General features: G+C 48.8%; 1 protein-coding gene across 1 annotated transcript in view; it reads left to right on the top strand.

Annotated features, from left to right (window-relative positions):
* LOC147668172 (tripartite motif-containing protein 60-like) overlaps positions 1-26,702 on the top strand; it is a 42,724-nt gene extending 16,022 nt beyond the window's left edge. The window contains exons 3-5 of the mRNA XM_086948728.1: positions 6,089-6,111; positions 14,424-14,473; positions 25,581-26,702. Of these exons, the coding sequence (XP_086804854.1) occupies positions 6,089-6,111; positions 14,424-14,473; positions 25,581-26,296 (789 nt within the window). The 3' untranslated portion in view covers positions 26,297-26,702. The remainder of the gene's footprint in view (positions 1-6,088; positions 6,112-14,423; positions 14,474-25,580) is intronic.
* Positions 26,703-27,203: the final 501 nt, after the last annotated feature.

The following is a 27,203-nucleotide window of genomic DNA, read 5'->3' as shown; positions in this document are numbered from 1 at the left end:
GAGTCACTGAAGACCAGCTAATCTCAACCCTCGCCCAGAACCCACCCGCCGACCCCACCAACCCAGATGCCGCACCCTGCAACCTCAGACAGTGGATCAACGACTGCGCCAACACCCTCGCCCCGCTCAAAAAACCCTCCAACAGCCACGCCAGCAAGAGAGCCACCTGGTTCACCAACGAGCACCAGACCTTCAAACGTGCATGCCGGAAATTGAAGAAGATATGGCTCCACGAACGCACACCGGACAACCACGCAGCCCACAAGAAAGCCACCCGCAGACATCACCATCTCATCAGATTAGCCAAGAGATCCTCCTTCAAAGACCACTTGAATAACAACGCACACAACAGCAAGGAGCTCTTCAGCATCGTAAAGGAACTCTCCAAGCCCAGCACCAACGCCAACGACATCCTGCCCTCACAAGAACTGTGCAACTCGCTAGTCAAGTCAGGAAATTTATATAGCGCACTACATACCCAGAGGGTCTCAAGGCGCTTGAGGGAGGGTGGAGGATTACCTGTCGAATATCCATGTTTTAAGCTGATTTCTGAAGGCTAGGTGGTTTTGAGTGAGACGGAGGTGAATGGGGATGGAGTTCCAAGTCTTAGCCGCTAGGTAGGAGAAGGATCTTCCCCCCCCCCATGGTGGTTTTGTTGATGCGTGGAACAGCAGCGAGGGCTTGGTTGGAAGAACGAAGCTGGCGGGGGGGAGTGTGGAAGGATAGTCGCGTGTTGAGGCATTCGGGTCCAAGTTCGTAGAGGGCTTTGTGTGCATGGGTGAGGAGGCGGAACGTTATCCTTTTATTAACGGGAAGCCAGTGGAGGTCTTTCAGGTGACCGGAGATGTGGTCTTTGCGCGGTATGTCTAGTATGAGTCTGGCTGAAGCGTTTTGGATGCGTTGGAGTTTTTTCTGAAGTTTTGCGGTGGTACCGGCGTATAAGGTGTTTCCGTAGTCCAGGCGGCTTGTAACCAGTGCGTGGGTTACCGTTTTTCTAGTATCGATGGGGATCCAGCGAAATGTTTTTGAGCATGCGCAGAATGTTGAAGCATGATGAAGAAACTGCGTTGACTTGTCTGGTCATCGAGAGTGAGGAGTCCAGGATGACGCCCAGGTTTCCTGCATGGTCCGTTGGGATGGGTGCTTTTCCTAGGGCCGTTGGCCACCAAGAGTCGTCCCAGGCGGAAGGAGAATTTCCTAAGATGAGGACTTCTGTCTTGTCCGAGTTCAATTTTAGCCGGCTGTGCTTCATCCATTCGGCTACTTCTTGCATCCCTTCATGTAGGTTAGTTTTGGCGGTGTTTGGGTCTTTGGTGAGTGAAAGGATCAGTTGAGTGTCATCGGCGTAGGAGATGATGTTAAGGTTGTGATGGCGTGCGATGGCCACGAGGGGGCTCATGTATACGTTGAAGAGTGTGGGGCTGAGTGATGATCCTTGTGGCACGCCGCAGATGACTTCGGTGGCCTCTGACTTAAATGGTGGGAGGCGGACTCTCTGAGTTCTTCCGGTGAGGAACGAAGTGATCCAGTCTAGTGCTTTTCCTTGAATTCCGATGTTGTTGAGACGTATCAGGGTGCTATGACAAACTGTGTCGAAGGCTGCGGACAGTTCAAGGAGGATGAGGGCGACTGTGTCTCCGTTGTCCAGTAGTGTTCGAATGTCGTCAGTTGCTGCGATGAGGGCGGTTTCGGTGCTATGTTTGGCTCGGAAGCCGGATTGTGAGGAGTCGAGGGATTTATTGGATTCGAGGAAGGCGGCGAGCTGGTTGTTGACGGCTTTCTCAATGACTTTGGCCGGGAATGGTCGGAGCGAGATGGGGCGGTAGTTTTTGAGTTCGGTGGGGTCTGCTGTGGGTTTTTTCAGAAGGGCGCTGAGCTCGGCGTGTTTCCAGCTTTCCGGGAATGTGGCGGAGTTGAGGGAGCAGTTGGTGACGTCTCGGAGGTGGGGTGCGATGATGGAGTCTGCTTTATTGAAGATGTGGTGGGGGCATGGGTCTGTGGGGGATCCTGAGTGGATGGAGTTCATTAGGCGAATGGTGTCCTCAGTGGAGATTGGGTTCCAGTCATAAAGATGTTCTGGGGGGGTTTAGTTTCGGAGGTAGGATGGGTGGGTTGGTCCCCGGGATAGTTGTCGAAGCTGTTGTGGATGTCGGCGATTTTGTTGTGGAAGAATGAAGCTAGGGAGTCGCAAAGTGTTTGAGAGAAAGTGATGTCGTTGGAGTTGGCAGTGGGGTTGGTAAACTCTTTGACGATGTTGAATAGTTCCTTGCTGTTGTGGGCGTTGTTGTCTAGTTGGTCTTTGAATGCGGATTTCTTGGCTGCTCGGATGAGTTTGTGGTGTTTTCGGGTGGCGTTTTTGAAGGTGTCTCTGGTCCTAATGTTTGGCTCTTTTTTCCAGGTTTTCTCAAGGGAAGGACAGAGTTTCTTTGATTTCTTAAGGTCATCGTTGAACCAGGGGGCGTTTTTGCTGCCTAGTTTGATTTGACGTTTTTTCAAGGGTGCTAGGTTGTCGGCGCTGTGGGTTAGCCATTGTGTGAGGTTGATGGCTGCTTGGTTAGGGTTTGATGAATAGGCAGGGGGATTTTGAAGAAGCGATGTGGAGATCTGGTCGATGGTGATTTTGTTCCAGTTTCTTCGCAGTGTTGGTTGAGGGTGGTTGTGGATTGTGGTTTTTATGTATTCGAAGTGGACGCAGCTGTGGTCCGTCCAAGGGAGAGCTGTGGTGTGATTAAAGGAGATGTGCTTGCTGGAGGTGAAGATAGGGTCGAGAGTGTGTCCTGCGTAGTGGGTGGGGGGTGTTTACAAGTTGTTTGAGTCCGAGGTTAGCAAGGTTGTCTAGAAGGGTGGTGGTGTTGCTGTCGTTGCTATTTTCCAGGTGGAAATTGAGGTCTCCCAGTAGGATGTAGTCCTCTGAGTGGAGGGCGTGTGGGCTGATGAAGTCAGTGATGTCTTCACTGAATTGTGTGCGGGGTCCTGGTGGCCTGTAGAGGAGGGTGCCTCTAAGTGTGGTCTTGGGGTCGGTGTGGATCTGGAAGTGAAGATGTTCGGCGATAGTGAAGTTGTCGTCTGAGCTGGTTGAGACACGGATGGTGTTCCTATGGACGATGGTGATGCCTCCTCCTTTTTGTTTTGTGCGGCCTTTACGGATGATCTTGTACCCGTCCGGGATGGCTATGGTGATGTCTGAAGCTGAAGAGGCATTCATCCACGTTTCTGTGAGGGAGGCGACGTCCGGATCTGTAGTGTCGAGTAGGTTCCAGAGTTGGACGGCGTGACTGTGGACTGAGCGGGTGTTCAGAAGGATACATTTCAGCTGGTTGGTGTTAGGAGTATGTTTGGAAGTGGTGGGTTTGGTGAGGGTTCTAACGCAGGTGAACTTGCATGAATAACAGGTGAAAGGTCCATGGGTATGTCCGGGGGCGGCTTGGTAGCAGTTTGGAGGTCGGCCAGTGTTGAGGGCTGTGAGGGTGGCTGCGTCATATGTAATGCGGGTGGTCAGGGCATTGCGGGGGCCAGGGGCTCTGGCGCTGGGCGCGGTCCAGGCTTGGGCCGTCCCAGTCCTGATTCAGATGAAACCACAGCACCGAGACAGCCCTCATCGCCGCCACAGACGACATCAGGCACCAACTAGACAACGGCGAAACATCAGCCCTCATCCTCCTGGATCTGTCAGCCGCCGTCGACACGGTCTGCAATATCACTCTAAAGACACGCCTCCTAGAAGCCGGAATCCAAGAGAAGGCCCTTGACTGGACCACGTCCTTCCTCTCCGGCAGAACCCAGAGCGCCAGCCTCCCACCCTTCTGATCCGAAGCCACCGACATCATCTGCGGCGTCCCCCAGGGCTCATCTCTCAGCCCAACGCTGTTCAACATCTACATGGCCCCCCTCGCACAAGTGGCCCACCATCACAACCTCAATACCATCTCCTACGCCGATGACACCCAGCTCATCCTCTCTCTCACCAAGGACCCACACACCGCCAAAACCAACCTCCACGAGAGAATGAAGATCGTCACCGACTGGATGAAGAGCAGCCGTCTGAAGCTGAACTCGGACAAGACAGAGGTCCTCATCCTCTGACCCACCCCCTCAGCCTGGGATGACCCCTGGTGGCCGACCACACTGGGAACAGCACCAACACACACTGACCATTCACGCAACCTAGGATTCATCCTCGACTCCTCCCTCTCCATGTCTAAGCAGGTCAAAGCCGTCTCCTCCTCCTGCTACAACACCCTCCGCATGCTCCGCAGGATCTACAAGTAGATCCCGACCGAAAGAAGAACGATGATGACACAGGCCCTCGTCAGCACAAGACTGGACTACGGCAACACACTCTATGCAGGAATCCCAGCCAAACACCTACGATGACTACAACGCATCCAAAACGCCTCTGCCCGAGAACGTCCCCCCACCACAGCCACATCACCCTACACAGGCTGCCCATCGACCACCCCTTCCCCCCCCCCATAGCGCCTTGAGATCCTCACGGGTAAGTAGCGCGCTGTACAAGTACTCTGATTGATTGATCAGAGCAGAGGCAGGCTGAAATGGTTAGGCAAGCAAATACTAACTTTCTAAAAGTAGTATTTGCAAACCCAGGAAACTAAAATAAACTTTACTAAAAGATGTATTTTATTATTCTGAGTTCACGCATACTAAACTTGACTTTCTACCATGTTCCCTGAGCCTGCTGGGATTATAGGGTGTAATAATTCCAGCAGCCCATTCTGGTCTATGAGAACAGGTAGCCTTACAATAGTGAAAAACGAAAATGGCTGTAATTCACTATTAGGACATGCCACACACATCAGGGCTTGTCCTACCTTATGCTTACAATGCACCCTGCCCTTGGGCCTACCTTAGGGGTGACTCACATGAAGTAAAGGGAAGGTTTAGGGGATGGCAACTGTATGCACTTGCCCAGCCAGCATGACCGTACCAGACTGCACGCAGGTTCTGCAATGGCAGACCCTTAGATACATTTTAAAAGGCTGCTTCTGTGGGTGGCACAACTAGCAGCATTTGTATTTACAAGCCCTGGCGGATGTATGACGGTACGACGTGTACCGTCACAACGCGTGTTTTTACAACGCATCTTTAACAACGCAAGTCGTTACAACGACTTGCGTTGGGGGGCGCTGATAGTGAATAGTATAATTTACTATTCTAACACCAGTCCCCGTGGATACTAGGGAAGGTGTTGGAATAGTAAATATACTATTCTTTATCCTCTAGCGCCCTCCAGCGCAAGTCGTGGTTATGACTTGCATTGTTACGGACGCATTGTAAAAGTACTGCGGGGTAACATCTGCGTCGAAAAGATACTCCTGGTGCACTTTAGTGGGGTTTGACAGTAAACCAAATAAGCCAATCATGGAAATCAATCACATATACACATTTCATAGGGAGCACTTGCACTGTGGCACTGATTGGCAGTGGCATAGTGCCCTGAGCAGCTAACACCAGCAAAACACATGAGGCACATCAGCAAAAACGTGTAAGGGAGACTCCCACTAAGGTGCCAGGTCTAACAACCCAGTTCTAGTTTTGCAGCTTGTATGGATAGACCTTTTCTAACAGAAACAAGAGACCTAAAGGTCTTATCCTTTGCTTGATCAAAAATCCTTGTTTATTTACAAGTGTACATTTAAATCCTTAGAAGAGCGTTAGAAGTATTTTGGCATGGTATACTTTGAGTATGGATACTAGTTGTTTCTCTGGTATATCAACTATTATTTCTAGCGATGCAGGAGTTTTAGCAGGATATGCCGTCTGATCTCAGGAACGAAAAGCATTCAGAATACATGACTCATTCAGAATATATCAGACTGTACTCAATCTGCCCTCAATCAAAATTTTAAACTCTGCTGTCTTGAGGGCCCATTTGTGATTTCACAAGCTGTGCTGTGTTGTGTGACCCTATTCAGAATATCAGACTGTGTGTGTGGTGGTGTGAGGTGGGCACCCTAGTGTCTCCTTAGATGAGATCGTTGCATTAACCTGAATTGCACAACTAATACCTAAATGTCTGCGATAATTTAAAATTAGTTGTGGAAACTGATGTCCTTTTTTTGTTTTTCAGGATCTTAGAAGCACCCTGGACAGGTAAGGCTGGTTTATTGTCCTCCTCTCTGTGTGTAAGGAGCGAGTCTGGCTGCAGTGTGAAAATGTCAGTACTGAGCTCACAGAAATCTACTCTGCTGCCAGAGCAATACCACCTCAGACAATTATTATATGTTGATCACTTGTGGAGAAGTGTGGCTCACTGATTAGAGTGGCAGACCCTGATGCAGAGGTCTGGCCCGGGACCAGGGTTCAATGCCCGATGCGGCGGGGTCCTGAACCCAAAAATGTCCACGGACTCGATAATTCTTGCCTCGGTGCCTATTCTAATCATGGGGTCCCACGTGGCAACTCTGGGCAATAGCTGCTTAATCTCCACTATGGCGGCCCACCCGCTGCGGGATGCCTGGCTTTCACCTTGGGGATGCCCAGTAGGGGTTATCTCACAGGGAAAAGCCAGGACGGGTTCCCAAGGCAAGCGCCTTGATGCCTTCGGGTGATACGTGCGCTATATAAGTCGCAATACATTTACATGCCTATTTATTTATTTATTTGCGGTTTTTATAGAGCGCAACACTCATCCCATGGGATATCATGGCGCTATGTACCAGAAAGGACTACTGATGGCGTATGCTCAGAGATTACGATTTAGGGAAGAGGTGTTTTCAGTTTTTTTCGAAACTGAAGGTAATTTGTGGTATGTCTCAGGTCAGTAGGCAGGTCATTCCAACTTTTTGCTGCAAGGTAAGAAAAGGAGAGACCGCCTGTTCTGACTTTGTAAATGCGTTTGGTTTTGGCCAGAGCTGATTGACATGAACGTAGGTTCCTATTGGGTACATAAAAATCGATCTTCCCTTGAAGAATTGTGTGGCCAGTTTTATGTAACGCCCTCTGGGCATGGCTGAGCAGTTTGAAGGCAGCCCTCTGGCGCATCAGGAGCCAATGGAGTTTCTTTAAGCACTCCGTTGTCGAGTCCCGTTTGCCTTTATTGCAAATGAGTTTGGCCGCCAGGTTTTGCAAAACTTGTAGGTGGGAAAATAACTATTCGTTCATCCCTTCAAATAGTGCATTGCCATAGTCGAGGCGACTGACCAGTAGGGCTTGTGTGATTGAGCGTCTACAGTCCAGTGGTATCCAGGGAAATATCCTGGCGAGAAGTTTTAGTATGGCAAAGCCTTTGCCACAAAGGGATCGGACGTGATCCTTCATGGATAGGGCATCATCCATGATGATTCCCAAGTTCCTGGCATGTTGCATAGGAGTGGGGGCCAGTCCCAAAGAAGGTGGCCACCATGTGGCGTCCCACGCGCGTTTGGCTCCACCGAACAGAAGAATCTCCGATTTGCCTGCATTTAACTTTAGACAGTGGTTGTGCTTCCATTGGGCCATTTCGGAAAGGCAGTCATGTAGCTTGGTTTTGGATATCTGAGGCCCTTTGTCCATAGCCACCATCAGCTGCGTATCATCCGCGTAAGAGCAGATGCCAATGCCCCACTTCCTTCCAATGTCCGCAAGAGATTACATATAGACATTGAAAAGGGTGGGGCTCAGTGAGGTGCCTTGGGGGACCCCGCAGCTGATGGGGTTGGGTCTTGAGTGAAACTGACCCATATGAACTGCGTGTGTGCGATTACTCAGAAAGGAGTGCATCCAGTTCAATTCTGTAGATTGGACTCCCTTGCTCCGGAGTGTGTTAAGCAGACAGTCGTGGGATACCGTGTCAAACGCCGCTGACAGGTCAAGCAGTATCAGCGCCACCCCTCCACCTTGATCGGTGGAGGATCTGCTACTGTCCGACACTGCCAGCAACGTTGCCTCGGTGCTGTTATTGGCTTTAAAACCAGTCTGGGAGGGATCCAGAAGTGAATAACTTTCTAGGTACCTAGTTAGCTGAGCATTGACCAATTTCTCCAGAGCTTTAGAGAGGTAAGGAAGCTGGGAAATGGGTCTATAGTTCTCTGGATTGAGATTGTCAGATCTACTCTCCTACCGTACAAAGTGTTGAGGCCCCATGGCTTGTTCTCAAAAGATCCAGAGTCTTTAAAAACTCATTTCCATTCTAAGAAACATTGATTGAGTTTTAAAAAAAAATGCATTGAGACTCCACAAACTCCTAGGGATATATTCACAAGGAGCTATCGCTGAATTAACAGCACTTCATTGCAGCCAAAGTTGTGATAAATTTAACTCCCCATTCACAAGCTGGTGTTAACAGGCCACAGCACCAGTTTACCCGTGATAGCAGCCGCAAAAAGCATCGCCACAGAGGACCCCCCGCAACTATCGCTAATGAGATGCAGAGTAGCTGTTCCCGTGCCAAAAGCAGTGACAACATCACACCTGAACATTCGCAACGACCAGCCAGATCAGCAATAAGAACACAAAACCAGCGATGAGGCGCGTTAGCAGCAGGGAATTTACACATGCTCTGAACTGGTGTAAAGACAGCAGCCAGCACCACAAAAGGGATCCCAGCCCAGGGCTACATCGGAAGGACAACAGATACCATGGAGCCACTCATCATGTGGCCTGGACTCCCAGGAGGGCCACAACACCCACCACCATCACCCCAGGACCGCAACACACACCCAGAACCCCCTCTCCCACCCCAGAAAACCACAGAGGCAGAGCAGACCAAGACAGCGGACTCCTAGGAAACACACCAGCCTCACAGACTCATCATCTGATAATGTCACTGTCCACTACAGGCTGAAAGGGACAACCATCGTACGCATCCTGTCCATCATCGCCTAACAGGCCTACGGCACCAACACAGCGGACAACGAACATCTCACCCCTCCCCAATCTGCAGATTGGATGCACCTGTTTGCCCCTGGCACCCCCCAATCAACATCCACCAGAGTCGGAGGAGTCTCACAGCCAGCCACATCCAAGTCCCCCACACCTTTCCTGGACATCACCATCACCCTATATGTCCAACACAATGTACAGGATCCGCTGGAGACCAAGCATAGACCAAACGCCATAGCAGGATGCACGCACCTGTTTGGGGCAAACCACAGCGCACACATCCCACCTGTGCCCCCTTGTGACACAGCACACAATAACCGCAATAGGAAGCACGCATCTCACAGCAATGTGCAGGCAACATCAGAACACCGTGGAACATCCAACAATGTCGCCTCCAAATACACAGCCAGTGTGCATGATTCCTTCACCTTCTGCAGTCCATCATCAACCAGCCTACCCAGGATAGCAACAATGGAAATGCACAGCCCCTTGGCAAGTTTCAAATGGACACCCTACTCCCCTCAACTCCACAACCATGCAACTCACAACTCTGGCAATACACACATCACAAAATCACTACCAACATGCACAACAAAATGCCCACCCACCAGTCATGACAGAACAACTTACAATGCTAACCTGGGCAAGCCCTTTACATGGCCCATCAACGGCATGGCACCTCAGTCACACAACATCTGAATGTGAGGCGAGGTGGCAACCAGGCATGTGTGAAGGATGCAGTAGAACCATGTTTGGGAAAGTACACAATGCCAAGAGTGGCCGGAGATGTGCTGGACAGACCGCAGTATGCGGAAAACACACCCATATCCATGGCGACATACACCTCTGGTGTATGGAGTCTAGTGGACAGTGGACGCAACTATGTCACTCCAGCCAGTGTGGACCTCGCGGAAATGTTGCCTGTTAAGCCCCCCTAAGCGTGACCAGAGTGGGATGGACCAATGTACGCCACGCCAGCGTAGGGGTGTGAATAGAAAGCACGTAGCCCTGGGCGTGGTCCTCTTATGGAAAGCACAACGTCTCTGCCAGGGCGGCGCCTCTCACCCTGCCACTAGGCCAACGCCGTCCTCATGAGTGGTGTTGCCTGCGATGATGTGCGCCGGCTGGACCCCGGCCCGCTGGACCACAGACCCGTCAAGCCCGCACCTGTGCAGCCAGGCCACACAGATCACCTTCCAACACCGGCGTGTGTCAAGGAGGACCCCCCACGTGCCGGCGCAAGCTGCAAGCCAGAGGGCCGCAACCTTGGCAGCTTCCTCAGTCTATCACGGCCTCCACGACACAGGCCCACTTTATTCCTTTCACGTTGACGTACTCTACTGCCACCTTCGGCCTACTCTTCGGCCCAGTTGGTCCCATATGCGAAAATGTGTCCTGAGTCAAGAATGGCAGTGACCCCAATTCCAGGCCAGCGGCCACAGCATCAGACCCCACCCCCAATCAGTGAGGCATAGTTCCATATGGGTATCTTGCGATACATGGTGCCACTAACCTTGTTCAACGCCAGCCTGCTACACGTGGTGCCACTAACCCTGTTCAACACTAGCAGGCAACACCTGGTGTCCCTAACCCTGTTCAACGCTAGCCGGCTACACTTGGATGAGGGACCAGGACTCCCCTATCGGACCAGTAGGTCCCACATCCAGCATCTAGTCACAAATCATGAATCCGAGTCCACACCAGTGGTCGCACGGAGAGGAGTAAGAGGAAAATGCAGCTTAGTCCGGACGAAAGCCGGGTCACAGTCACAGGGGTGACCGAACACGTGGTGCCACTGAACCTGAACTATGCAGGCTGGTAGGGACACTCAGTGAGTGCCCCCTGCTGACCGCTGCCTCAGGCCTACACCACAGGCAAGTGGGTCACACATTTGGAACTGAACATAGGTTATTCAAATGCAGAATACATTTCATCTCACGCACGGAGATGCGTAAGAGGATGACTCATTGCAGTCCGGGGGGGAACAGGATAACCGTTATGGAGGTGATCGAACACTACCGACAACAGCCCTGGTGTCACTAACTCTGTGCCTCGATAGCCAACGACACGTGGCTGTGGGACACTGCTGAGCGCTGCTGCCAGCCTACACTGTGGTCCAGTAGGTCACAGTCTTGATTTAGCAATGATGGAGTTCATGTGTACCGGCATCCTCACTGACTGCATCCACTCTCAGCACCTGTTCCACTTAGTCTGTTCCCTGACATTCATGGACACTCACTGGTCGTATGTTTGTGGCATTTGAGATTATGGACTAGGGGCTAGTTTTCATCCTCATGTAGCTGATACTGAATTGTTGGTGAAAACGGGAGTTGTGCTTTCCTCTCCTACACTTGCTGGTTCCATATAACCTCAGACCTCTGGCATCATTCTCTGGAGGACAGCTTCCACTATCCCCCAAAACCCTCCGCAACATACACCTCTGACATTGATGAGGACCTGATCAGGTCGCATGGCCCATCTGACTGCACCGCAAGTCAACGTCCCGTGGCTGGATGCCTGTGCCGTCCGCAGTGCATCCGGGGCCACTAACTCTGTGCCGGTCCGGGACCCCTTCCTCTGAGATAGATGGCCACAGAAGCGTTAATCTTGGAGTTATCACCGCCATGTCTCTGTGGTCCAGCGCTGTACGCAACCTCTGGCCCCAACTGCGTCCCACCAGGACTCACACATCAAATAAAGCAAGACCGGCCAGGACGTCGCATCACCGTTGGAGTGATAAAGAACAGGAGTCGGACCCACAGACCACGATGGGACTGGGTATAAAGTATATAGAAAAAACAACGTCCCAACAGGTAACAATCAAAAGGCAGTTTAGGTATGTATGCACAGAGCATTACATAGGAAGGAAACAAGGAGGCTCGAGTGGTTAGTGCATGGCTTGTAATTCACCAATTTGTTGGAATATTTACACATGGAAATACAGTTGAAGGCAGCACTGTACATGAAAATTCATGTGACAACCCAAAGGCACTTGGTGACAAGGTGATATATACAAGTGAAGAGTGACGACGCAAGTGATAAGGTGAACAGCGTGAACGGCGCAAGGTGACAAAATTATGTACAATGGTGGCTCAATAATCAGAAGGTTTCTAGTCAGTTATAACACATTCAATCACAGTTATGAGCCAAACGCTAAAGTGCGTCAAACAATTGCGCCGTGGTGTCGACGGCGTTTCGATCCACAGTGGTTTGGGATCTTCTTCAGGACAGGGTTGTCGAGTTGGTATGGTGCTGAGGAAGCTAGCAGGGGGCGGGCGCTGGCACTGTTGGCCCCAGGAGCGTCAAGGTGCGATAAATTCACGGATGTATTAAAATGGTTAACGGCGCGGGTCTCAGTAAGTTGGATCCCGCCTCAGTCGGTGTATCTGTGCTGATAGACGAATGGTGTCTGAAATAGAGTGGACGACCAAGCAGCGTCTGTGTGAATCTGAGCTGCTGCGAGGAACTGAATCTCTCGACGTGGTATCAATCTGCGGCGAGGTAGACTGTTTCCTTCCTATGTAATGCTCTGTGCATACATACCTAAACTGCCTTTTGATTGTTACCTGTTGGGACGTTGTTTTTTCTATATGCATCACCGTTGGAGGCACACGCCACCACCGTAAGGACCCCCGCCATCTGCCAGAGTTGAAACGGTGGTCCTGACAGACTTACGGAGATGTTCAGACCTGTCGTGGTTGCCATCATCTGCCTGACCCCGTGCTCAGCACTCCAGGTGCCAGTGACTCAGTGCACCGCAAGCTATTATGCGTTACTGAGTTTTGTGCTGTGTAGAGGTTGCGCAGCAATGTCATCTCAAACAGTGTGGGAACTCTGGGACATTGATGGGGAGAATGATGCAGGTCTAACACAGACCACTGCGTCTGCATCAGGAGTATGTCTCGAAGGGACAAAATCCGAGACTTTTCTTCACACGAGCGCGCTCATCTCTAGTGCCCCAACCCAGTGCACTGCAACTCATAGACACTTCAGTGAGCATGTTGGCTGTCCTCTGGACCTTCTCTGGCTCCCTCCATGTTGCTCAGCAGTTGACTCTGTCATGCATGGTTTTTCTGTTCCGTCATGAGCATCGGTTGAGCTGTGCTCATGACGGAACCGTTCCGTCATGACCACGCCCGTTTACATTGGGGCCCAGCACCGGGGATAAATCTGGGCAGCAGCCAAGGTGTTAAACAAATAAAACACGTCAAAACACTTTTTTCCTCCTTACTTGCGTGAGGTCACTCTTTTGCACAGCTCGTGTCAACAGGCTGCCATGTCCGCACTAATTGTTTCCATATTTCAGACAATCCTGGCGCTGCAGGGGCACAGGTTACTCTACGCCCACAGCACGCCAATTAGGAGACCGAAGGGCTCCTAATGGGCATGCGCGAAAAAGCACGAACAAAAGTGCGCATACGTCCCCACGCATGCGTACTCGTGTTGCTGCCTGCCTGGTGACAATCATGTCAATCAACATGACGCCTCCCGATGTCATGCTGACTGGCATGCATTGTCAGTTCTCCCTCGGTGTCTTCTGCGGGCGGCTGTGGGCGGCTGCGGGCGGGGGGGCTACGCCCCTACGCCCCCACGCCCCTATGGACGCACCGCGCCTGGTAAACAGATAAATAGAGAGAGTGTTCATGTGTCGGTGGATGCACTTTTCACCGTTTGCTCTTAGATCCCAAAGCTTGTATTATCAGGTTTGAATCCCTGCAAGGATCTGAGCAGAGGAGCGGTCAGAGAGGGTGGGGTGCGGGAGGGAGTGAGAGAGGGAGGGAAGGAAGGAGGGAGAGAGAGAAGGAAGGAGGGAGGGAGAGAAGGAAGGAGGGAGGGAGAGAAGGAAGGAGGGAGGGAGAGAAAGAAGGAGGGAGGGAGAGAAAGAAGGAGGGAGGGAGAGAAAGAGGGAGAGAAAGAGGGAGGGAGGGAGAGAAAGAGGGAGGGAGAGAAAGAGGGAGGGAGAGAAGGAGGGAGGGAGAGAAGGAGGGAGGGAGAGAAGGAGGGAGGGAGAGAAGGAGGGAGAGAGAGAGAAGGGAGAGGGGGAGAGAGGAGGGAGGGAGAGAAGGAGAGAAGGAGAGAGAGAGAGGGAGGGAGAGGGAGGGAGAGAAGGAGGGAGGGAGAGAAGGGGGAGAGAGAGAGGGAGGGGGAAGGGAGAGGGGAAGAGGGAGGGAGGAGAGGGAGGGAGTGAGAGAGAGGGAGAGAGGGGAGAGGGAGGGAGGAGGGGAGGGAGGGAGAGAAGGAGGAAGAGAGGGAGGGAGAGAGAGAGAGTGTGTGTGTGTGTGTGTGTGTGACTGTGTGTGTGTGACTGTGTGCGTGTGCGTGTGTGTGTGTGGGTGTGTGTGTGTGTGACACTGTGTGTGTGTGTGTGTGTGACTGTGTGCGTGTGCGTGTGTGTGTGTGGGTGTGTGTGTGTGTGACACTGTGTGTGTGTGTGTGTGTGACTGTGTGTGTGTGTGAGTGTGACTGTGTGTGTGTGTGACTGTCCTGCAGGCACTCCTGTGATGTAAGTGTTTTATTTCTAATTCCAGGGTGTTTGTGCTGTTCCTTTTCAGATCCTGTAGTCTGAGTTTTCTGTAACACTAAAATGATTTGTGTTCCTTCAGGTGTGAGGAGGTGACGTTTCAGGGTCCAGAGAAGATCAAGAAATATAAAGGTAACTGGACTTGAGCTGACAGGTCCTAATCACGCTGCCCGCACCCCTCCCCTCCCCCTGCCCTCAGATCTGTGTTAAGACCCCTCCTAAGTCCAGTACATCTGGCCATGCCCAGAACAGGAGCCAAAAAAATGACAAACAATCCAAAGGGTCCCTTCAGGGCGGAGCTTGATCATGGACACAATGAAACTATAGTGGCTCTCTCCCTGGAGCCTGTATAAGCTGCAGTACAGTCCTCTCACGGGGGGGTAGAGGCTGCATAGTGTGAAATTATAATCAGAGGAAGGCCTGGTCTGTGTATGCAGCCTACTGCATCTAGTGCACCTACTGTCCTGGGAGGGTTTCTGCATCCTTAGACCCTGTGTGTCTGATCCTGGAGCCTGTATAAACTGCAGTACAGTCCTCTCACGGGGGGTAGAGGATGCATAGTGTGAACTTTTAATCAAAAGCAGACCTACTCTACATGTGCTCCGTATGCAGTCTGGTGCAGTGTGCTATCTAGGACACTCTAGTACTGTTTGCGCTGTTTCGTAGAGTGCTCTGTTTAATGTATACTGATACTGTGTCTTATGTAGTGTTTTTTGGCCCAGGTGCAAGCTTCCCTGACTCTGAACATGTTTAGAAGATGCAAAAGTGCAAGTTTGTGTCGCTCACAACTGGTCTAAGACATTCATAAAGATGTGTACATTTTCCACACTCAGACCAGGTATACATACATGGAAGTGCAAGCTTCCTTCTCTCAGAACAGGCCTCCATTTTCAAAAGTGGTGCAAGCTTCTCTCACTGTGCACATGTCCATGAGATGCAGACGTACAAGCTTCCGTTACTCCTAATAGTTAAAACACACCAAACTTGCCTAGGACATGCAGGGTTGGGTATTTCCCTCGCTCAGAAGACGTGACATACGCGGACATACAAGCTTCCTACACTCAGAACAGGTCTCACACACAGGCCAGATATACACATACCGAAGAGCAAGCTTCTCTCACTCAGAACACAGATGCACAGGCGCAAGCTTTCCTGTCTCACAACAAGTACTGCACTCTCTCAGAACGGCACTATCTTACTAGGGCAGTGTGCCATACAGTGCAAGGTTCTTGTTAATGCTGTCTTGTGCACTGTACTGTCTTGTGCACTGTACTGTCTTGTGCACTGTACTGTCTTGTGCACTGTACTGTCTTGCACAGTGTTCGACACAGCACGATGTTCTTGCTGGTTGTTCTGTCTTGCACAGTGTGCCCTCTGGGGCAGTGCGATGTCTACTGCAGCGTACCTTTCAACAGAGTGTGACACCTTTTACAGTGCACTGCATAGTGCAGATTTCTGTCTAATACAATGTGTCCACTAGTGCAGTGAGCTGTCTAGTGCAGTGTGCTTTCTAATAAAGTATACCGTCCATTACTGTGTGTCATCTGGTGCAGTGAACTCCCAAGCACTGCGCACTGTCTAGTGCAATGTGGCCCCTGGTGCATTGATTGGAAAGTGCAATCAGTTACTTCAGAAATAATTGCCTGCGCTCCTTTTTTTTTTTTTTTAAGGCAACCGAAGGAGTCAGGTCCGTAGCGGGACTGAGGGGGGGGGCTGGACCGTAATACTAAGAAACCAATGTGAATTGCCCACACCTCAATTATTGAAATTTATTTAGAAAAAGGCAAGTGTAAATCAATGACACTTGAGCAGGTAATTTTATTTATACCCATTACTCATATTCTTCTGCTTTTTTATGAAAGTTCTTTTGAAGACAGAAAAGATACACTCTAACAATCATAACAATTGACTAAACGACTTGTACAAAATACAAAAGGAAAACAATCAATATGGCAAATGGAAACACAGAACACAACATATTAACACATCAGTTCATTAATATTTACAAATGAATTTCCTATTCCGTGACAACTAAAGCTGAGTGAAAGCAAGAGCAAGAACTGTATTTTTCTTTTTTTACAGAAACACTTAATGGAACACTTGGCTCCTGCAGAATGCCGACACGTTTCAGGTTCGAATGACACGTTTTTGAACCCTCATCAGGGCTTTATCAGTTGTCTGTGATTGAAACATAAAACAACAATGGACCTTTAGTGAAAACCTAATACTCGAATATGTGCCTCTAATCAATAAGATTGTAAGGAAAAATACCTGTGAATATCAGGCTCCTTAAATTTTAGGTGGTGGACATGGGGGACGGCACCTCTGTGGTTTGATTCTATAATAAAATAGAATGTACACTATTTGAGAATTTGGATGTGCTGGTCTCCTATTTAAAGGGCGGCGTAATATCATTAAATGCCACCTACCTCTACATGCACCGTCCGGCGCCTCTTTAGAGGGAGGAGATTGTGGTCGCTGCTCTTAACCTAATTCTAAAAAAACGACATGCTAGTACTGTACGAGAATGATTGCTTCTTTATAAAATTGAGGAAATTTAAAGTGACCCCGTACCTTTCGTCTTGGTAATGCAGTGGAGGAGATATATAATCCAATCTGTAACGACAATTTGCGTGTGGTTTTTGTGACCTGGAAAAATGGAGGAATTGTCAATACTAATGCGTGTGTCAAAGGACTGACAACAACTTTTTGTAAGGGCGGACTGCAGCCTACCTGGGATGGCGGCGTATGTCTGTCACCCAGGCGTTTCTAGATGGAGCTTTACAATTCGGCTCCGTGTTCAAAGGCGCGCTCTGTGGGGGAAAGCGAGGCGGCATGAATGCGAGCGCCGTAAGCTGATGTAGACAGAACGAGCACGCGAGCAAGCGGCGCTTGTTCTTACCTGCGGTTAAACAATCGATGTCCCCAGTGTGAGGCTTCAGATCGAATGCCTGACAACGCGCGGGGGCCATCTTAGTGCTATTTGAATGCGAGACTGATTGGCGTCCCGGTGCATTCTGGGACACGTGGTCCAATTCCTAATGATGAATGCGCCGAATGTTTACTGGAGGAAACTAAATCGGGCAATTGTGGAATGGAGTTGAAAGAACTCAATTGTACAACAGAGATTTAAGGCGGGGATGTAAAAAACGTATTACAAGTCCCGGATGTCCGCATTAATCATGTATGAACAAGACTGGTCAGGGGTCATTTTCTGATTGAAAGATAGCTATTGTCGGAAAAGCAGTCAAATCCTTGATAATTCGGACATACTATTCAACCCTGTGAGTGTGCTGTTAAATTTAAGAATTAAATAGGCTTCCTTTTGTAGTAACGCCTTGTCAACATCTGCTGGGCGCTGTGTTGTACCAATTGTGAAAAGTACCGACCATTTGAATTCTAATTCTGAATGGGATTTCTCTATGAAATGTTCGACCATGGGGGCCGTTAACACTTTCCTTTTTATTCGGGACCTATGCTGACTTATGCGTAGGTTTACTTGCTGGTTCGTTTTCCCAATGTAGATCTTTTGGCATGGGCACAGGATAACATATATGACGTTTTTAGTCTTGCAATTGGAGAAGCCAGAGTGCTTCCACTTGGTCCCCTGATGGACAAATTCACTGCCTTCGATCGTACTGGAACACGCCACGCAATTGCCGCATCTATGATGCCCATCAATTGGTTTCATGTTCCAGCAAGACAAAATGTCATGTTTAGGTTTTGGCAATGCTACATTGGCTCTAACAATTTGTTGACCAATGCTTTTGTTCTTTCTGTAGGCGAAGATGGGGCGGGGAAAGGGGCATTCCAGTCCATCTAGTAAGTGCCAATTTTTGAGAATCGTTTGTCTCATTTTGTGCGTGTTGGGACCAAATGTGGTCACACACACCACACGGTCCAGTTCTTTCCTATCTTTTGTTTGTAACAGACATTCTCTTGGCGTGAACCGTGCATGTTTGTATGAGTGCTTGAGGAGTTTCTTTGGATAACCCCTATGTGTCATCTCTTCGCAAAATGTTTTTGCATGGTGATCAAAATCGCTCATCTCCGTACAATTCCTGCGTATACGCAGTAGTTGTCCAAAAGGTAGATTAGATTTTAAATTTCTCGGATGGTGGCTGCTGTGATGCAAGATTGTATTTTTGTCAGTGGCCTTTCTATGTAGTGAGGCCTTTAGTGCTCCATCCAGGCAAGTGACTTCTACGTCCAGAAAGGTAATTCTAGTGTTACTCGCTTCCATGGAAAATTTTATGTCGCTGTGCCTCATGTTAATCCATTCGTGGAATCTAGTTAAATCGGTCTGGCTCCCCTGCCACAGGAGCCAGACGTCATCAATGTAACGCCACCATTGAATGATATTTCTTTTGTATGGGTTGTTACTGTCAATGAATCTCATTTCGTATTGTGCCATGTAGAGCACTGCCATTTCTGGGGCATAAGGACACCCCATGGCAGTGCCCTTCACTTGCATGTAAAATTGGTCATCAAATACAGAATAATTTTTCTTGAGGGCGATTTCAGCCAGCTTTAGAATAAAACATGTAGGTACCCTATGGGGACGCTCTCACATCTCTAGGTACAGCTCGATCACTTCCAGGGCCTCTTCCTTGGGAATTTGCGTGTATAAGGACGTGACGTCCATTGATACCATCATTTGCGTCTGGGGGTCGAATGATGTTCCTTCAACTTTAACTAGGAAATCAGTAGTATCTCTCAGAAATGATTTAACGTTTCTGATAAAAGGTTTCAAGAAAAAATCGACATATTTAGATATGGGTTCCAAGCAGGAATCTACACCGGAGACTATAGGCCTTCTGGGAGGGTCGGCCAGACTCTTGTGGATCTTTGGTAGAAGATACAATATTGGGATGCTTGGAAACCGTTTATTGAGGAAATCAAATTCCTTAGGACCAAGGAATCCTTCCTCCTTGCCTTCAGTCAATATCTGTGAAATGAGACCCTGGATATGTTTTGTGGGGTCTTCTTGCAACTTAACAAGGCGTTACTACAAAAGGAAGCCTATTTAATTCTTAAATTTAACAGCACACTCACAGGGTTGAATAGTATGTCCGAATTATCAAGGATTTGACTGCTTTTCCGACAATAGCTATCTTTCAATCAGAAAATGACCCCTGACTAGTCTTGTTCATACATGATTAATGCAGACATCCGGGACTTGTAAATACGTTTTTTACATCCCCGCCTTAAATCTCTGTTGTACAATTAAGTTCTTTCAACTCCATTCCACAATTGCCCGATTTGGTTTCCTCCAGTAAACATTCGGCGCATTCATCATTAGGAATTGGACCACGTGTCCTAGAATACACCGGGACGCCAATCAGTCTCGCATTCAAATAGCACTAAGATGGCCCCCGCGGGTTGTCAGGCATTCGATCTGAAGCCTCACACTGGGGACATCGATTGTTTAACCGCAGGTAAGAACAAGCGCTGCTTGCTCGCGTGCTCGTTCTGTCTAAATCCGCTTACGGCGCTCGCAATCATGCCTCCTCGCTTTCCCCCACAGAGCGCGCCTTTGAACACGGAGCCGAATTGTAAAGCTCCATCTAGAAACGCCTGGGTGACGGAGACATACGCCGCCATCCCAGGTAGGCTGCAGTCCGCCCTTACAAAAAGTTGTTGTCAGTCCTTTGACACATGCATTAGTATTGACAATTCCTCCGTTTTTCCGGGTCACAAAAACCACACGCAAATTGTCGTTACAGATTGGATTATATATCTCCTCCACTGCATTACCAAGACGAGAGGTACGGGGTCACTTTAAATTTCCTCAATTTTAAAAAGAAGCAATCATTCTCGTACAATACTAGCATGTCGTTTTTTTGAATTAGGTTAAGAGCAGCGACCACAATCTCCTCCCTCTAAAGAGGCGCCGGACGGTGCATGTAGAGGTAGGTGGCATTTAATGATATTACGCCGCCGTTTAAATATGAGACCAGCACATCCAAATTCTCAAATAGTGTACATTCTATTTTATTATAGAATCAAACCACAGAGGTGCCGTCCCCCATGTCCACCACCTAAAATTTAAGGAGCCTGATATTCACAGGTATTTTTCCTTACAATCTTATTGATTAGAGGCACATATTCGAGTATTAGGTTTTCACTAAAGGTCCATTGTTGTTTTATGTTTCAATCACCGACAACTGATAAAGCCCTGATGAGGGTTCGAAAACGTGTCATTCGAACCTGAAACGTGTCGGCATTCTGCAGGAGCCAAGTGTTCCATTAAGTGTTTCTGTAAAAAAGAAAAATACAGTTCTTGCTCTTGCTTTCACTCAGCTTTAGTTGTCACGGAATAGGAAATTCATTTGTAAATATTAATGAACTGATGTGTTAATATGTTGTGTTCTGTGTTTCCATTTGCCATATTGATTGTTTTCCTTTTGTATTTTGTACAAGTCGTTTAGTCAATTGTTATGATTGTTAGAGTGTATCTTTTCTGTCTTCAAAAGAACTTTCATAAAAAAGCAGAAGAATATGAGTAATGGGTATAAATAAAATTACCTGCTCAAGTGTCATTGATTTACACTTGCCTTTTTCTAAATAAATTTCAATAATTGAGGTGTGGGCAATTCACATTGTTTTTTTAAACATATTTTATTGATTTTAATCGGCATACAAACCAAAATAGCTTGCACCACATTTTTAGTGTCATCAAACATGTCTTCAAAGTTACTTCCAACTAAACCCATGGATCCCTCCCCCATTTGGGCATTGGTGTTGGCACATTTCCAGTACATTGTTCGGAACATCGCACCAGTTATATGGACATTGTTCATGACATAGTGCGCATTGGTAAGTATCACATGTATAGTTCGGACAATTCAATCTTCCCTCTGGTACCCCCGCAGAGCCTGCACCAACGTGTCCCAAGCCTTGGCCAAATCTAGAGCCTTTTCATTGGCCGTTCGCTTAGCCTGTCGCAACCTAATGGAACTCTCTCTGCTTGCCCATTTATATAGCTCTGTCCCCCATTCTTGCTCGACGGCCTTGCCCGCGACTTCCAGTGCCAAGTGATTTCCCGCTTTGCCAAGAATAAGCCTAAGTCAATGAATTTACTGGTTACTTTAGTCTTGGCGGTGTGTGGGAACCAGTGCAGCAAGCACAGTGCCATTTCAAAGTCTAAATGTCGATCTGTAATCTCAGTTAGGAGCTCCCCTACCTCCGCCCAATATCGCCCCAGAGCCGGACCGTTCCAGAGCATATGTTCCAACTCCACCCCTTGCTCAAAGCACCTGGGGCATGCTGCGTCATTGACCTAGAAATACCTCCGAATCTTCCCAGGGGTCAAATAAGCCCAGTGCAAGATAAAAAATTGCACTTGCTGGAAGCGCGCGTTCCTACTCCCCTTCCTGGTTCTCCACAGGATGTGACCCCCACACCGTGTCCGGTATCGGTTTGCCTATGCTCGCCTCACACTTCAATTTAAGGCCATCTAGTGGTCGGAGTCCCTCATGCAACATCCCAGATTGAAGGCATGTAACTGCCTTGAAAGTTCCCACGGCCATCACGACATACTGACAGGCCATGGTAGTCGCCGGTTCCACCTGCTCCTCCTTCCAATGCTTTCGAATAGCGGCTGTTACCGCAGCATGAAGCAGGAAGTCTCCATCAGGGAGATCATATCTCTCCTGTAGGGCCCGGAATGGCAACAGCCCTCCATACTCGTATAGATCTCCTATCGTGTGAAGTCCTTGTCGTTCCCACTCCATAAGGGGGGACCAGTCCCCACCGTGTGGCAATGCAGTGAGCATCCCCAATGGGATCTCCGGTGCGTACGGGTGCTCCACCCAATTGCCTGAGCTCTTGAAGTAACAAACCGAGATCCAGTCTCCGTTCCGACCCCCTGGAATCAAGGAAATGGAAAGAAAAACAAGAGTGGAGAATAGATACAATTACAGTTGTGCATGAACAGAAAAGTCTTGCAATGTTTTCTAAAGATAAAAAGATGTGATTGGGAAGGGAGATGGTGCCACAAATCTACCATGTCCTACAGTGTACTGTCTGGCGCAGCACTGTGGTCAGTGTAGTATAGTGTACTGAGTAGTGCAGTGCGCTCTCTAGACAATGCGTCATCTAATGCAGTGTGACAGTGTGCTGTCTGGTGCAGTGTTTTGTGAAATAGTGTATTGTTTATTGTATTGTTAACTCCAGTGCTGTACACTGCCTAGAACTATGTACTATCTAGTAAGGTGTATTTTCTTGTGCAGTGTGCTAATACAGTTAGTTCTAGTGCAGTGTATAGTGTACAGTTTAGCACTTTGGGCGGCCTATTGCAGTAGCAATCTCATGCAGTGTGCTAATTGGTGCAGTGCACGGTCTGGTGCATTGCACTATTTTAGAAGTGTGTGGTCTAGTACAGTATGCTTCATAGTGCAGTGCGCACCTAGGAATATGTGCCCCCTCCTGCACTGTAATGTCAAGTGCAGTATACCATCCAGTGCGGTGTGCTGCCTCTCATTGTGTGTTGTCTAGAGCAATGTGCAGCTTTGCACAGTGTTCCCTCTACTAATTTATACAGTGATATGCTGTATGTTGTTTTATGCAGTGTGCTTTCCTTATCTTTGTGGTATATTGTTCAGCTTAACATCAGGTACTGTGGTCTTTTGTGGTGTGCTGTCTAGAGCTGTGCACCATCTAATGGAGTGTGCTGTCTAGTGGAGTGTGCATTAAACTGTATATTACCCTGTACAGTGTATTACGGAGTATAATCGAGTGCAAAGAGTGGCCTAGAGCAGTGTGCAGTTTAGTACTGTGAGTATCTATCACAGTTGGTAGGACAGTGGTCTCTCAAGCTCAGTGTTTTGTCTAGGACAGTGTGTGGTGGGGGGGTACTCTAGCACAGTGTACTATCTGTGGTAGCTCTGTAGTATATTGTGCTGTCTAGTGCAGTGCACAATCTAGTACAGGGTCCACTTGCACAGTGGTCTGTCTAGCAGTGTCCTGTGCAGTACAATTACCTTTGTAGTGCTGTGTACCATCTGGCACAGTATTTTGTCTGGTACAGTGTGTACTGTCTACAGTGTTCTTTAGTTCAATTACCTTTTTCAGTGCAGTCCGCGATCTGGTGCAGTGTACTGTTTACAGTGTGTTCTGTAGTGCAGTGAGGTTTTTTTAGTGCAGTCTTCCATTTGGTGTAGTTCTCCGTCTAGTACAGTGGAAGCCTAGCACAGTGCACTGGTAGCAGTGTGGCCTACAGAAGTACATACAGCTGTGCACCCTACCATTTAGGATAGTGTACTGTCTGCAGAGCACTCTGTGGTACCCTGAGCTGTGTAGTGCAGTCTCACCTAGGGCAGTGGGTGTTGTGCAGTGTTTAGTACAGATGGCTCTCAAGCACACGGCACTCGCTGCGTTGTACTCTGTACTGCAGTGTAGTGACTGGTTCCTGTTTAGGCTTGGCCCCATCCACCTCATGTTCCATATCTAGCGCCTCGTGGGTGCGCTGCTCCTTTTACAACAGAACTGTGTATAAAGCACATCTCTGCTCCTCCAGATAGGTGCTGCTAGTGCAGTGTTCAGTGCAGTGCACGCCTTCCCAATAGGTGAAGTCCAGCACAGTGTACTGTACAGAGCGCTTCTTACTGATAAGTACTTTTTAGTGCAGTGTACACTACACACGAGTATGCTTTTTTCAGATTAGGTGGTGTCTAGGGTTGTCCGGTGTATCCTTCCAGGGAGGTGCCGACAGTGCAGTACAGTTCAGTGCACTCCTTTCATGTAGTTGCTGTACAGTGCAGTCTGTTGACAGTAGGTTGAGCCCCTTTCAGATTGGTACTGTCTAGTATGGTGTGGTCCTTTGAGATAGCTGCTGTCTAGATGTGTTCTGTGTAGTACAGTACAGTGCGCTCCTTCCAGAAGGGGAAGTTTCTAGTGCAGTGTACATTACAAAAGTATGCTCTGTCCAGATAGGTGCTGTCCAGTGCAGCACTGAACAATGTGCTCCTTCCAAGTAGGTGCGGTATACTGTATTGTATTGTATTGTATAGTGCAGTGTGTTTCTTCCAAGTAGGTGCTGAATAGTGTGGTGTATTGACAGTTCGCTCCTTTTACATATGAGCCGAGTAGTGCAGTATGAAGTACATTGTGGTTCTTTGTGATAGGTCCTGTGTAGTGCAGTGTACAGTGCAGTGTGCTCCATCCAGGTAGCTGTGGTATAGTCAGTGTATTGTACAGTGTGCTCATTCCAGGTAGGTGTTGTATGGTGCAATATACTGTACAGTGCGCTTCTTTTGATATACACGGAAAGGGTTTTTAATACACAGATTATTTCGGGCGCTCTGCCTACAGTGTGCGCAAAGCTTGTAGTAGCTGTGGGAAGTGGGAGTGGTGCAACTGGCGAGCGGAAGTCCCTATCACCCCTCCAATAGTGTGCTAGAATTAACTAACATACACAAAAACATAATATATCAAAATGCCTATGAACACACACAAAAAGTTTCTTTTACAGACGTGTCTCCGTTTAGTGACACCATTGAAAATGCCAAGGACAACAAACAAATTTGGAACACTGCGACCCGGGAAGAAACAGATCAGCTACACTACTCGTCCGATCCAAGACACACAATTCCGGAGTCATCCACTCCAGGCTTTGTTTTGCCACACATCCCGGGCATACTGCACAGGAGCCACACGTCTCCAGTGCGATCTCCGAGGAGAGTCGCGCTTATACTTCTTTACGCAACGAGGATGCATTCCAGTGGGAACACATATTCACGGGACATATTGTCGCAATTGGTTTTCTTTCGAAGATACTACTTACCTTTGGTCACGAGCCCCGCTGGGGCGGAAGTATCACCAGTAGAGTGACCTTGTATCTTTTGATTTCTGCACCATAGCCCTGAGGAGTCGCGAATATACTGTTTGCACACGACGAAACACGTGTCGGCTGGTTGTGGAATAAAATCTGAAAACACGTCAACAAACCCCAAGAAACTGCATTATTATGTTTTATGGTCCTTGGCGTTTTCAATGTGTCACTAAACAGAGACACGACTGTAAAAGAAACTTTTTGTGTGTGTGCGCATAGGCATTTTGACATATAGTGCGCTTCTTTTGCTTGGGAGCTGTATAGTGCAGTGTATTGTTTAGTACAGTGCGCTCCCCCCAGGTAGGTGTGGTATAGTGTAGTATATTGTAAAGTGCAGTGTGGTTCGTTGTGATTGGTCCTCTGTGTTGCATCTTAAATCCCTAATTCTGATTCTCTTCTCTGCAGTGACGGTGACTCTGGATCCAGACACAGCACATCCTGAGCTCCTCCTGTCTGAGGGGGGGAGACGTGTGAGATGGACAGAGACATGGCAGACCCTGCTGGACACCCCCAAGAGAATCACCTCCTTGCCCTGTGTGCTGGGGAGTGAGGGGTTCACATCAGGCAGACATTACTGGGAGGTGCAGCCGTTGCAGGAGGGGTTGGGGGGATGGATGGTGGGGGTCGCAGCAGAGTTTGTAGAGAGCGAGTATCGGATCCTATGGTCCACTCAAGGGGGAGTCTGGGCTGTGCTGTGGGGGAAGATATATGATGATGGTGGTGATGATGGTGGTGGTGGTGATGATGATGATGATGGTGGTGATGGTGGTGGTGATGATGGTGGTGATGATGGTGGTGATGATGATGGTGGTGGTGATGGTGGTGGTGATGATGGTGGTGATGATGGTGATGATGGTGATGGTGGTGGTGGTGATGGTGGTGGTGATGGTGATGGGGATGATCCTCATCCTCACTACTGGGCTTCCACCACCCCTATGACCCCTCTGTCCCCTCGTGAAAGGCCCCTGAAGCTGGGGGTGTATCTGGACTACGAGGGGGGGCTGGTGTCCCTGTACAATGCGGACTCCATGGAGCTTCTCTACACTTTCCCCCGTACCCCCTTCACTCGCAGGCTCTTCCCGTACTTGCTTCTCCGGAGAACAGAGCTGAGGCTGGAGTAGGAGCTGTAGCCGCCCCTTCCCCAGAACAGGCACTGCTGAGTACACACACAGGAGTGCACAAACACTCACGACTCTAATATAATAAAGCACTCTTGAGCAATGCTAACTCCAAGCACAGACACTCCAGAATCAAATGTTTTGACTTTGCAGAACAATAAAGAAAAATTGCCAAGTTACAGGAAACATTGACAGTATAAACCCACAGTGCTCAGTGTGAGAGAGTGATAGTTTGTCGAGTGATCTTGCATTTCATACTTCGTTGATCGTGATCGGGTTTCATAATGTGCTGGACGGGGTAAATAGGCAGTTTTGACAACATAGGAAAGCGTTTAGAGCTGTGAGGTTTGCTGTATCTGTGATGGATTTAAGTCCAATAAAGTGTTCACGTTTGTATAAATCCCACACTACAGCCACAGCTGTGCGACTACTTTCTTCTCACGTGTCATAATCTGTCTCGGGTGATAAGGCAGTGGGAGCGGAGATTATGTCCAGTCCAGCTTTTACTTTCATCTCACCCCTCGCTCAGGCAGGACTGGAAATGATGTCAGGTGTCGGAAGGATCGTAGGCCCACCTGGGACTCGAAGGTACGGAGGCTTTATTAACTAATTCAACGTCTGAGTGTGGCATGTAAAGTGTCAGATGAAACCAGTAGTGCGCACAGTGCGCCTGCGCACGTAAGTAGTACCGCTCCAGGTCAGGGACTTTGAATCCACGCTGATGGAATGCCAGTGTCACCGAAGCCGGGGTTTGTTTGCCTGCCACTGCAAAGTGACGATCAGCGACAAAAGTGATTGAAAAAAGGCCCCAGTGATTGGGGGGGGGGGGGGGGGGGGAATGATAGGAAAGAAGGAGAGTAAATAATTGAGTAACTGGATCTTCTGGTTTGGTGAAAGTGGGGAACAGCCT

The sequence above is a fragment of the Lissotriton vulgaris genome, unplaced genomic scaffold (assembly GCF_964263255.1).
Source record: "Lissotriton vulgaris unplaced genomic scaffold, aLisVul1.2 SCAFFOLD_5010, whole genome shotgun sequence".
Taxonomy (NCBI): Eukaryota; Metazoa; Chordata; class Amphibia; order Caudata; family Salamandridae; genus Lissotriton; species Lissotriton vulgaris.
This window is presented reverse-complemented; position numbering and strand designations above follow the sequence as displayed.